General features: G+C 43.1%; 1 protein-coding gene across 1 annotated transcript in view; it reads left to right on the top strand.

Moving 5' to 3' along the window:
• Positions 1-13,410, top strand: part of col19a1 (collagen type XIX alpha 1 chain) — a 93,000-nt gene that overhangs the window by 39,189 nt on the left and 40,401 nt on the right. Inside the window, 2 exon segments of the mRNA XM_070977388.1 lie at positions 9,734-9,778; positions 11,413-11,448. Of these exon segments, the coding sequence (XP_070833489.1) occupies positions 9,734-9,778; positions 11,413-11,448 (81 nt within the window).

The raw sequence follows: 13,410 nt of genomic DNA, 5'->3' as shown, positions 1-13,410 counted from the left end.
GAGCTCAATGGCAAAGTAACACGGAGAGCAGAATTTACAGGTCAGCAGGGCTCACAGCTGAGATTTTATGGCAAGATTTATACCCTGTGCGATTTTACAAGCAGTGGGAGGATTCATTAACCCTTTGTTGCGGGAAATGGAATAGGTTATTCATTTCTCTCTCTCTGCACAAATTCATGTTGAGGAAATCCAGAGAGCCACACTTTTGACACCTGTATTACACCAGGAGGTAACACGTTTGCCCAGTGCACAAGGCAATTAATCTTGTCAATGTCAAGTGCATTGGGAGGGAGGATGAAACAAAGATTTGACCTGATTGGCTATGAAAAGGTCTCACATTTGGGCCCAGCTGGGAAAGAGGAAGGTTACAGGGGGAAGCGTTTGGCACATACAAGGACAGATGCACAGAGCTTTGATTTATCTGTCTGACTCCCGTCTTTCCCAGAGAGCCCCCAGTATGGCTGCATCCATGGGTGTCCAGAATAAACACACATTAATTGGCCAATTAATTACAGGGACGAATACAGGGGGCAAGACTTTGAGAGGGCCACTTTGATTGCACAATGTTCACTGGCTTTTATAGTCACTGTGTGTGTGTGTAAGTTGATGTGTGTGTGTGTATATGTGCAAAAAGCTGATGTTCAACAAGGGGTAATGTAGGTCAACACATCCTCTGAGCATTAGATCGACTTGATATAGTTGGCCAGAGCGCGGCCCTCATTCACACATCTACAACCTCACGACTTTCTCAGGAGACAGAGCTGTGCCATGCAGCGGGGACACTGCAAGCATTATACACGTCCCTGCCGCTCTGGTGTCAGAATTCATCAGGGCCTGGCATCCCCTTGGCCTGTGTCTAATACCTCTCCAACATTTTCAAATGTTGTTTCAATGTCTGCCAGGTCATAGCAACACTAATGGAGTGTCATGTGTCAGATAGGGTCAGCTGAACTGAATTCACTCGACTTGTTGAGTTATGTCAGCGGACAGGAGGTGACTGGCCCCGGTGACTGTTCTAGGTATTGTGGTCCACACCGTTGGCTTCAGTCATCCAAACAATGGGATTTTCTCTGGCTCCAAACAGTCTAGTAATATACAAAGACACTCTGCTGGCATTTTAGGTCAGTTGAAGGAGGAGACAGAGTTTGAGAAATGCTGAGAATGTAAATACCTTTGAAAGGGCATTTTGGATCCAAGATGCTTGGATTGAAGCATGCCCCCATGTAAGCTCTATCTATGTCTGCCGATTCCTCGGGCCAACTGGAGGGAGGAGGACGCAGGGAGCTCAGAGAGCAGGGGCAAAGAGGCTGGACGGGGAGGCGGTGTAGCCTGAACGCTGCAGAACACAGAGGCGCCGTAGTGGGAGGCTGCATCACTGTTACAGCCTGCCATCCATATTCTGATTCTTCACACTCTCATCCTGCCCGCGACCAATTTAGATACATTCATCTGTGTCCACTTTAATGGCATGCCAGGGAGCAGCAGTGGCCTGATATTATACAGATGGTAGTGTGCAGGACCTTAGTGTAATCTGTTATGCGTGGTGAGTGATATGAAGCATAAGACTCGCTGAGGGCTACAGTAGCCAGAGTGAGCGCCCTGTGGATCTTTGCACAGTGTATTCTCTCTGACCTCAAATATTTGGTTTGTAAAATGAACCAGGGTTTATTGAAAGTAGATTTTCAGCCTCTCCTATTCACTTGTTGGATAATGCATTAATGAAACACTCTGTATCTGTAAATATGGGACGGGAGCAATCTGCTCCGGATGAATAATACGGCCAAAAGTCCAGATGAGACTGTGAAATTTCCAAGAGCCAAGACTAATAACAGCATCCATTAGGAGATGAGAACATTCAAGAGGCAATGCTGGCCTAGTGAGGAGCCAGTGCAATATGCACCCAGCTTGCGTGGAAACACTGCACAGACATTCAGCTGATGGGTGGGAATTGAGCTCATGGTTTAATATAGATTTATCGGCTTCACCACATAAAAATGCAAATTCCGATAATATCATCAGCCCTCTTTCCTCTCCTTAGGAGTTGTTAAAGTCAATGAGCTCTTAAAACTCATCGGCGAAGACGTGGTAGAGACGTGGCTGTTGTAAAGAGCTGTTCTGAGGCTCCCATGGGACAGCCTTGGCTTAGTTTCCACAGACATCCACTGTCTGCATTTCCCATGTTTGCCTTTGGCTCCAGTGTTTGCATACTGTGTGGTAGTGAGATTTTGATGTTTGCGGAAATTGCTCTATAATGGTTATTTTATGAAATCATATGCTGCGTTCTGTGACTGGGTACCCTTGTAATGCCACCTGTGTCCCTTTTGTATTGTGTGGCAGTTGAAAAGAGGCATAATGCGGTATGAAAATTATTGTCACTCTCTCATACAGCTTCTTGCACTTGTCTATTACCTTCTCTCATCGTTGTAAGCCCTCTACAGAAAAAATCTCCTTTACGGTATTCAGTGCCTAATTGCCAGACTGCCTAATTAGGGATGTTACCCAACACACATCATACATTCATGCATTGAGGACATCTATCCACTCTCATAGAGAGCTTACAGTCGCCTCATTGGCTCTGTCCCCCGCCGTGTGCAAAATTTGAGATGAAGCTAGTTTGCCATCTAGTGGCACATGTACAAATCACCATTTATTCACTTGGGATCAATGATTGAGTCTCTGTGAGGAAAGCCTTCATGGGAAGCTTTAGCCAAGAGACTATAGGTGCAATCTTGGCCAGCTGAGCTGTGTCTTAAGTCGGCTGCAGTGTCAGCCATCTCTTTATACGTCCCTGAATATTTAGATGGCTGGGAGTTAAAGAGAGCATTGTGTGCCAGTCAGAATGGTGAAAAATGCTAAGCTGCATTTGAGCCCCTGCCAGGCAGCTGTCGGCTTTGCCGTTCTCTTCCTGCCCCGGCCGCTCCTCTTAACCCTCAGTAAACAACTGGAACAAATCCTATTTTATTGAGGCTTTTACCAAGTGCAAGGGATCTCTGCAAGCTCCAGTGCCCAGGCATTTTCTGAGCTTGTGGAGTGTCCTAAGATGGCACCCAACGAGGGCAGTCAGAAGTAGGGAATTTGCACTGCCTGTCTCTAATTGGATCCTTAATCAGAAGCAGGTGAGGCTGTGTTCTCTGCAGTGTGTTTTGTGACATTTCATACGAGCAGTCTAATCAATACTTACCTCAGACGCGCTGATAACAGATTTGACACAGTGAAAACGGGTTTGGTGAGAATTCTGTCAACTGCAGCATATCGAGCTGCACAGTTGGTTTAAATTCTCTGACTATCTGTCCCCTTCTCCAGCTGATACTCAGCTGATATGTTGAAGCTAACGCCCAGAAGCAGCTGTGCTGATGTTGTGTACGTTCAGAAAACATTGTTAATGTAGGTGAAGCTAGAATGCTGCTATGAGATAGTTATAAAATCACAATGAGCAGCTATACTGTAGATTTTACATCACTTTTCTGCAGTCTTTTTGAAAAGTTTTGGAGTGTTCATATTCATTTCCAACGTCTCACTTAATAATTAGACACATACTGGAGTTGAGCTAAACATGATGAAAGGTTCAAGAGGCTGCTGCAGTAATCTTGGTATTTTCGAGATCCTTTGTGCATACTTCATGTTGTTTTTCCTAGTCGTGTTGATTCTTATGGTTCATGGTGCAAATTCTTAGATGAGAAACCACAAAATATTTGCAAGGGGAAACGATGACATTTCAGAATTAATTACAGAATAAATTAGCTTTTGGTGGCAGCGTGACTCAGCGTCTGCATCTTGTCTGATTCTGGATACCACAAGGTTTGACCGAAGGACTGAGGGGATCAAATGTGTCGAGTTGCAATGTTCTTTTTTCCATCTTTCACAGGCCAGGAGCAGACAAGCTTTTTCACTTGGGAATAAATATTGTGACAGGCTGTGTTGTGGCAAACTCTCTCTTGCTTGTGTCTGTGTGTGCATGCAGGATGTGCACATTTGTCTGTTTGTGTTTGTGTCTTTTTTGACTTCTGGATGTCCATGTGTATTTTTGTGTCCAAATCATCCCTTCAACACCGGTGTGGCTCCTCAGTGCACTACCAAAGTACAGCTTGAACACAAAAAACTCAGTACCACCTACTTTGTTCTGTGAATTGTTAAACGACATGAGGAAATTATGAGGGTTTATCATCCTCACTGTTTTGTTTACCAAGCAAATACAGCTGCTGCTCACAAGCGGCGTAGTCAGTCCCAGTTAAAGGAAGTACAGCAGTTAGACAAAAGGCTCAGGTGGCCTGAGTACATGTCCCCAGAGGGAGACAGGACTCAGCTCAGGCAGAAAGAGTGGGAGTGGCATGTGAGTTTTTCACTAAAGAAAAGGTCATCTCTCCCATGAGCTACATAGCATTGTCGCAGACCAACTTGGCTTGGTAATGTCAGATAGTTTCCCCTTCAGGACATTAAACTTCAGTGTCACACGTGAGACAGGAAGAAGAAAGGAGGATGCGTTGTGATAAGCCCCCTCCCGTACATTTGGTTAAAAGTGATGGTGAATTTTGGGGTATGAACAATGTGTGACTTAGCGGGAAAAGCGGGTTTGTCCTAAACATCAAGGCCAAAACATCACTAAAATGGCCATATTGTGACTCTAACATTAAATACAAGTTTAAATTTGGATGTCAAGGTAAAAACAGAATGGATTTATAATGGAGCATGAGAAAATGAAGGTAAATAGCAAGAAGAGATAGAGACTTCTGGAAGCTTCAGTGGTCTTTATCATTTTTACATAAAGTGGCAAATGAGCAAAAATCAAAGATGAGATAGTGTGTTTGCAAAACAAGGAAATTAAAAATGAATTTAAATTGATTTACCTGCTGATAGCTATCTCTGCATATGAAAGACGGCATCTTGTTGTCCCTCTGTGCTGTGTGTCAGGTTTGAGTCGGGTCCTATGGTGTTCATTTCAGAAGGCTCCCCCAGCTTATCTACTGACCCCTCTTGACAGGGGCATTTGTCAGGTGGATTATGTGGCTTTTTTGATGATGTATCTGCTTTTTTGCTAAAAATGCATCAAGTTCTGGCCTCTCCGTTTTATACCACTGTGTTGTCGGACATGGAACATCTCAGCGAACATGTTGGCATTTGGGATAAGGATTACGGAGTCGTCATAAACGGGTGCCTCTGCCGTGTGTTGCCGTCGCTGTTGACTTGTGTTGCAGGACTGAGCCAGGCCACATGTCTTTGCTCTGCTTTTACACTTAACTACACTGCAACTCAGAGTGGAGTTGACGCCATTTAAGAACAAGATCATGTGGATTAAGTTGGACGTTCAGAATATGCTGTCAGTCTACTCAGGCCTCCTCCTCCAGCTCAAGTGTGTACTCACTTTAGCTTTACTAGCACCGGTATTGAATTAGTAGTTAATGTGAAGTGCTTTTCATGCTTCTCTTATACGGTTTGCAGGTTTCTAGAGTGGAACAGATAAATAGTACTAGTGAATATCCGTTTGGTCTTGTTGGCCCGTCTTTCATTTACCTGAGAAGCTAGTTCATCTTTCTCTCTCTCTCCTTTCCTCTCCTCCTCATTCCCTTCATTTTTCTCTTCCTCCTCCCCTCCCTCCCATCCCTAATTTCCTTCCTTGCCTTCCTGTATCCCCCCCACCCCTCCAAATCTACTGCAATGACCTGAAGGAGGGCTTCATACTGCAGCGCTCAAATAATAATCAAGCACTAGGATGTTGTCAAATTTATAGGACACTGAGCGTTGCATAGCAACAGAGATTGGCGGGGTGATCCGACAGAGCTGGAAGTTGGGTGAGGGAGAAACGGGGCGAATGACAGGAGACAGGAGAAGGAAGGAGAGACGACAAGAACAACAGGAGACAGCAGAGAGGGATGAGATGAGAGTAATAGGGCTATGATATTATACACAAAGGGAGAGATAAATGAGAGATGGAGGAGCGAAAAAGGAAATGAGAAAGTTAAGGTTGGCTTAGCTGAAAGAAAAGATTCATACACTCTGCTGGCTGTGCTTTTTGGCTTGCCGCTCAAGTTATAATTATCATCATCTTGACATATTTTACGATGGCATTTTGGCACACACAGGTGGTGTTTAGCTTGAAAGTGAATGTAGCAGTGGTCCAACCACAGGCTTCTCTGTTGCTGTCGCTAAAGCCCTCCAATATCAACGAAAGCATTTTTCGTTTTGTTGTTACACAGTTCTTGCGTTTTTCACACTGTCTCACACGTCTTTTCTTTCTTGGATGTTGAAATCCTCAGTTCCAGTTTCCTGTTCATCCTTGTTGCCTAGAGACTGCTTTGGACTGCAGGCAACCTCTGACACTTAACTTTCCTCTCGTGTTGTGTCTGCCTTCTTCTGCGGAAAAACTGTAAAACAATAAGACAAAACTACAGTGAAGCTTTGACTAAAGTCTAGAAATCATGGAATTTGCTTTGGATCTGGGAAAAAAAGCAGCTTTGATTATCATATTCTTCAAGTGGAAAACAATCATCATCATGTGTTGACAGTGACAACATACTGATTTCTGAGGATCTGAGGTAAATATTCTTTGGGATATTTTTAGTTGAGGTAACACAAACAACAGTTCTTAAAGCAGCTGAAGGAAAAATCTCAAACATGGCTGAACATGATTATAAAATGACCTCAGATCAAACCGTCCAAGTGTCCCTATAGTTACACTTTTACAAAAGTCTAGGATGTCAAAATATGACGTTTAGAATTGTTGAAGTGGCATTAAGACCAAATTCAACACAAAACCTTCAGGTAACACTTCAGGTAAACTGTTGCTGTGATATCCAGGTGCTCGTGGGCACTACGGTGGTTGTGGCAAGTTGATTATCTGAGTAGTCCAGAAGCAGTATGTCCCTTCAGAGGCTGTTATCTCGCTGTGTCACTGGCAGGTGTTTCAGTTTGGAGAGCAAACTGAGTGCAAACGGTGATGACAGCTGTGCTCCAGACTAATTATTTCTTGTCACTGTGCTCAGATTTGTTGGGGATGGTGTGCTAAAGTGTCAGTCTAACCCCAAGGTCACCTGGTGAAGTCTCTTTAATGGATTGCTTTATTGTGAAAATGATTGAGCTGTTGAAGTTCATAAATATTGAACGAATAAGTTATCAAAGAAGAAAAACTCACCCCCAACCAAGATTATCAACACTCAGCTACACATAGCTAATATGCTAAATGCTCCACCCCATTAATGTCAATGAGAGGAGACTAAATATCAGAAACACCTTTCAGAATAATGCAATATAACACGAGCTGCAGCCTCCAAATGACCATAAAGTTGATTCAACACCTTTCCACACCAGTATTATCAAAAACTTAATGTTATTAGGGTCATAAAGGTAGGATTTATAGCATGGCCATTTTATTATGGTGCATTAGAAGTCCAGTGATAAGGGCAGTAATCCAGCATTCAAATCTAGCATTTGTTTTAGCAGAATTAGATTTTCTGAAACAGAAGAAAACCATCCCACCTTATTAAAAACCATGTAGGTAACTGCACGCTTCAGGTTAACGTTTAAAAATATGGAAGTAACCCCAGATCACCATTTAGTTGTTCTGACTTGAGATCTAGAGTACCTCTCTAAATTTTTATGATAATATGCAAACACATGGACATAAAATCCGCATGCCTTTTGGTGTTAAAAGAGATTTAAGGGCAAATGTGGAGAATTCATTTGGAAAGCTGCATAATTCATGAGCTGCTTGGAATAATAGCATATGAAATATTCATTAGCTAAATTACATATCTGTGTAATCTGCTTTTGTTGTGGAGTTCAGGGGAGAAAGGGCAGTGGCAGGGGCTAAGGCTAGAACAAACAGTTTGCTCTTTTTGCTCTGCTCATTTTTTTTGCAAACTTTGCAATGATTCAGTGTCAGCTTATTCGCTATAGGTGAAAGAGGAGAAATAACAGTATTCACCCTCAAGGAACGCTGCCTTTGTTTGTGAGAAAAAGACCATTTACTGCACACAAAAGCGATGTGTTTGGAATCTACATATAGCTCCCAGTGAATGTAAAGGCACTCACTGAATAGTTCGCTGCCGCTCTGACTGCTCTTTCGGTGCCACAAAGGTAACCAACCTCAATTTCATTTCAAAGAGGTTATTCCCTCATTCAGGATAATGGCAGTCATTTGAAGCAAAGGATTTTCAGGTTTTAAGGTGCTGTTCCTGTCACATCAATGCATTCTGACATCTTCCAGTTCTTCTCAACGTAGCACTCATTCATGCTCGCATTAAAGCAGCCTCAGAGCGACATTAACGCTGATAATGAAAAGACGCCGGCCAAGGCTGCGTTGGTACATCAAACAGCGGCGCGCAGTCCCCATGAGGAGGCACACACTGGTTCCACTGTGTCATTATTAGGTTTAATATTTACTGTACTACAGCTTGGCTTCTCCTGTTTTCATAATCCTGTAATCTGTGGACTAAAAACAGAGAAACACACACAGTGCATAAGCATGAGCGCACGTGCAAACAGATGATTAAAAGCAATAGCTCTCAGTGAAGCTCCTTCCTTTGTCTTTGTTGCAGGCAAACGAACATGTCAAATTCGACCCAGTTAATGAAAGTCTGCGTACATGGAGTGTCACAGGGAAGAATCGGGGGCGTTGCTTTGTGATTCTCCACTTTTCTTTTGGCAGCCACTGATCCTTCCCTCTGCACAGATCTACACCACCACTAACTCAGTGTAGGGAAGACGTGTTTTTGTGTGTCATCCATGCTGACACATACAGTAGGAGAGAAATCCAATGTTTCAATATCGCAATTGTGTCAGATGATGAATCTCCTATTAGAAAGAAGTAATCATATTTAGCCGTAATACAGATATCTGCATTGTCTTGTGCGTCTGCCGTAGATTACACTGCTGTACAGTGAATTGATATTGGCCAGAGTATTACCATCTCCTAATTGAGTTGATTTTACATCCGTCTTCTGTGTGTGAAAGCCAGCTAATTTCAGGCCCTCCTTACAACGCACAGCCAGTGATGCTCTGCCAGTTTATAGGATAGCTGTAAGGATATCCACAGAGCTTTATCCTCTTTTCTCACAAGGACATAAACCCTCTTGATGTAAATTATACCAACTTTGGTTTGATTTAGATAGTGTTACATCTCATTAACATGTCAGCATTTCAAGACTTGCGGACTTTCAAGCACTAAGGCCTTTTGCAATTCAGAAAATGTCAAAAAAAAAAAATTATCGCTTCCTTCTGACCTCGTTTTGCAATGCTGGACAGCGCTGGATGGTTTGGCCTGTTTGCTCCTGTATCTGCTCTTTGGGTTGATTAATGCACCAAGGGACTCACACAGCTGGAAAGGAGGCAGTAAACCAGAGGAGGGAACAAAGACTAGTGGGCCACATGGGGTGCAACAATTAAGCTGTTTTCTTGTTGTTAATTAAAAGCAAATTAGAGACTGCGACAAGAGTTGCTGTCTAGCCTTAATTGTTGGCAGCATGCATGCCCAGCTACACCTGTTATTGTATCTTCACTCACTCATCTTAATCTTCTGTATGTGTGTGTGCCCATGTATTTCTCACATTGTGGGGACATAAATCTGTTTATACAGTCACATTGTTGGGAGTCGCTGTACAAAATGCATGTCCCCATAGTGTAAATCATTACATTTTAGGGACTTAACGTTAGGGTTAGGGTAAGTCTCCAGGAAATGAATGCAGGTCTATGTAATGTCCCCAAAAGTGATGAAAACCTACCGTTTGTGTGTCTTCCTTAGGGACGGAGAGGAAAGACTGGAGAGCCTGGACCCAGAGGCCTGCCTGTAAGTGATATACAGCAACACAGACAAACACAACACACATATTACCTGTTGATTTGAGGTAAAGAGATGAACTCCTTTAAAAGCTGCAGCGCTGTTCTATAAAAACAACTAGAAATCCTGTATCTTTTACCTTCATGCGTTGTTCTGACCATAATTCAGAATCCTGTGAAATACATGTCTGCAGAGATTGCATATGAAACCGAGTGATGAACGCCGAAAGCTTAGCTCAATACAATGGCACCTCATTTTCTAGCTTTTCCACCATTCAGAATCAATTTCAATTTAACTTTATTTCACCAAGAATGTCCCTGACATTAGCAGTGTCTTTCTCAGTTGAGACTTGGCAAAAAAATTGAACACAGTTACAAAAGTTACAAAGCGATCGTAATTATAAAAGCATATTAAAGCAAACAGTCACACGTGCAATGCCACTTAAAAAGAGCAATCACACAGGCTGTATTGATCTCTTTAAAATCTTCTCCCATTCTGCCACACGCCTGCAAGCTGGCTATATTATTAGCACAAAACCACAAGGAGTATATTAAGGTAGCACTTGAGAATGCTTGTATTGATGAGAAGGACAAGTCTGCCTGTAAGGCTCGTTGACTCCTTGAATTATGGTCTTTTCCTCAGGCATCCAAACCAATCCCAGATACCGTTTGTGTGTTTGTGTAGTGACCCACACACTAAAGGGCACAAACACCACAATGCGTTAAAGAAGACAGCTTGTCAGACTCTGAGCTGCTCTGATGTCAGGACAAACAGGACTGTTTAGGCATCATGCAGCTCGGATGCTTTGGGTGTCCAATTATTTTCATGCCCTATTGCCCTGATTACACTCTTGATCAGCACATAGGGTCTGTCTTATTTTATTTCATCCAGAAATCCAGAAAAATTCAGTTCTGCTTCTATCACCGTTATGCTCAATAGGTTCAATTATCTTTAGTATAATCGAGCTACTCACTGTTAAACCTCTCCCGCATGACTCAAAGAATCCCCTGCCTCCTTAATAACTCATAAAGTTGTAGGACACGAAGTCATAGGACAAAAGAAAGACAGGCTGGAGAAGGTGTGACATTTCTAAATGGCAGTGTCCTGATGACACCCTTAGCATGTGCCAGCTTTGCCGCCATCCCCTGGCACTGGCATTTATGAGTCACCTGTTTTGCTGAGGTAGATCTCAGGGGCAAAATCGTTCAAAACACACACCGGGGCATCACTCCTTCTTGTCCACTGGCAGCATGACAGTGCTCGCAGTTAAGGGGGGCAGCGGATATTTTTCAAAGTCAAATTAGCATTGTGCGACAAAAGGAAAGTCTGTGAAAGGCACACAACAAAGACACGCTCAAAGATAATCTATAGACTGCTGGGGGCCAGCCACGTCTTTATGAGAGCTGGCATTAGTACAAAGGTTAGAAAATATAATACAGCAGGCTTTTGCTGTAAACAGGAGTATTTTTCAAGTGATCTTACCGGTTTAAATGGGTTAAAGAAAGGCTTAGGATGCTTAAAGAGTGATGATGGAAAATATATTACGTGCTGTTCACCTGTTTTCATATAATTGTGTTTTTGTGATGCAAAACCTTTTGTACTCCCTCTGTGTGAAAAGACTATTTCATTGCTTGTAATTGCAGGGTCCCTCAGGAACCTCTGAAGGAGCAAGTGTCAAGGTATCATTCAAAACATTGTTCATCACAAAACAAAGTACCGGCATGTGGCATTTAAAGTAGATTTGAGCTGTCTTCCTCTTTGATAAACCAACCCTTACCTGCACTTCCAGCAAGGGTGAATTGTCAAGATGACTGAGCAGTGTTCACTGTAGCAGTCCTCCAGATAGGCGAAGAGTTTTATCATCTGTACCGTGTTGTCTGTATAAAGATGTTCCTAGCTGTCCCAGAAAAGCCAGCCCAGGCAAAGGCATGACCAGACCGCCTGTCCTTGACTGACATTTTTGTGTTTGTAGTCAGGAGCTGGTTTGTCATGTTGGAAATGGCACCTCTCAGTCAATTGTAGCATATCTGCTGTGCAAGTTAAATAGCTGTTCCCTCCCTGCACCCCCTGCAGCGCGGCACAGCATGACTCAGTGCTCATACTCCAAACAGACAGATGGCCATTACGTACAGTGCTTTTGCAAAAAGAGCCTGCAATCATTTTCATGAAGCCCAGGGGTGCTGTAGCTCACCAGAGGCACATGAGATATGCGGTGTAAAAAAACCTCTCAGACATGGACCTCTACCAGGCTTCCCACCGTCTCTGTTGCTACCTGCTTCCTTCGCAAGCCAACCCCACCTTCTCAGCCCCACCCGCTGCCAACCAAGGCTCCAGTGGCCCGCTTGTGATCACGCTGAGAGTGAAAGCTATTGTGTAGTGGACAACCTCTTGACCGCAGCTGTTCATTTGATGTATAGGTGCGTTGTTTGCTCGGGTGTCATTTTCAGGCCGCAGAATTCCTCCTGCTCCCTCTGCCCAGAGGAAGGAGAAGTGTCAGCTGGCCAACCTTGAAAAAGAAAGTTGTCTGTATGAGGACACGCTTATTTTACCTCGAAACAAAAGGGATTGCAGTAGGTATACCATAGGCAGAGGCGCAACGGATAGAGGTTTTCATTTGGATGAAAGTAAGATGTTCCGAATAAAATGACAGAGGTTACCTTCATTAAGTTTTCACGCGTTTTTCAGTAATTGCCTGCCGAGTTTCAGCTTAATTATCTCACTTCAATCAGCGTCATATCATAAAATGAAGCCGCAAAACGCAAACCCTCCCTTGGCAGAAAGGAAAACCGCTCAGAAATTGTGGGTTTCAGCATCATTTTTGCAAGTACTTACTGCACTTTCACAGGTCTTTTGTTAAATAAATGATTGAAGAGTTCAAACACAGTGACAAAAAGATGTAAAGCTGATTCCATATAACAATATAATTATTGTAGAACTGCGTGTTTAAGTTTTTGAAAAAGTGCACCTGTTGGCTCACTGTAACTTACAACATTAAACTAAACTCAGAATGATGAAAAGTCCAAAGCTTGAGATTAGATTAAAGATTGCATTATGATATAGCGCATGAGTAAAGCATTTGTTAATATAAAACCGCTGACCATTAGTTCGAGATGTGAGAAACATTGTTTTAACGCTCTAATGCTTACATTAAATGTGCACACCAGCCTTGCCCCTGCCATGAATCAGTCATGCCCTTACATTGCGGATGCGTCTTCGCTTTGTCATTACGAATTCATGCTTGCTGTGGGTGACGAGAAAACCCCCTTGCCTCAGAGAATCGCTTCACATTTGAATCTGCTAAAGTGAAACAAGTATGGCCACGCATTGAAAAAGGAATTTACACAATCCAACATGATAAGTGAGAGCAGCTAAACCAGCACCCCTCAGAGAGGAATGGAAAGGAACAGTTTCCACGAGCAGTAATAATTGAGCGGCATCAGGGATTCTCCCCACTTCTCAATGGCCGACCTTGTGCATTTTTTAGCTTGGACAAAACGGACGCGAGTTAGACTAAACTGCAGCTTGTGTAACATCTGTGTGAGCTGAGCCCCCACTCGTTCACTCAGCAGAGTGTGAATGTTTTCAAGTGAAAAAAAATGGGTCTGTGCAGTGAATGATGTGCAGGGAAGACGGTGTTCTCA

Source organism: Chaetodon trifascialis, chromosome 13 (assembly GCF_039877785.1).
Source record: "Chaetodon trifascialis isolate fChaTrf1 chromosome 13, fChaTrf1.hap1, whole genome shotgun sequence".
NCBI classification, from domain to species: domain Eukaryota; kingdom Metazoa; phylum Chordata; class Actinopteri; order Chaetodontiformes; family Chaetodontidae; genus Chaetodon; species Chaetodon trifascialis.
This window is presented reverse-complemented; position numbering and strand designations above follow the sequence as displayed.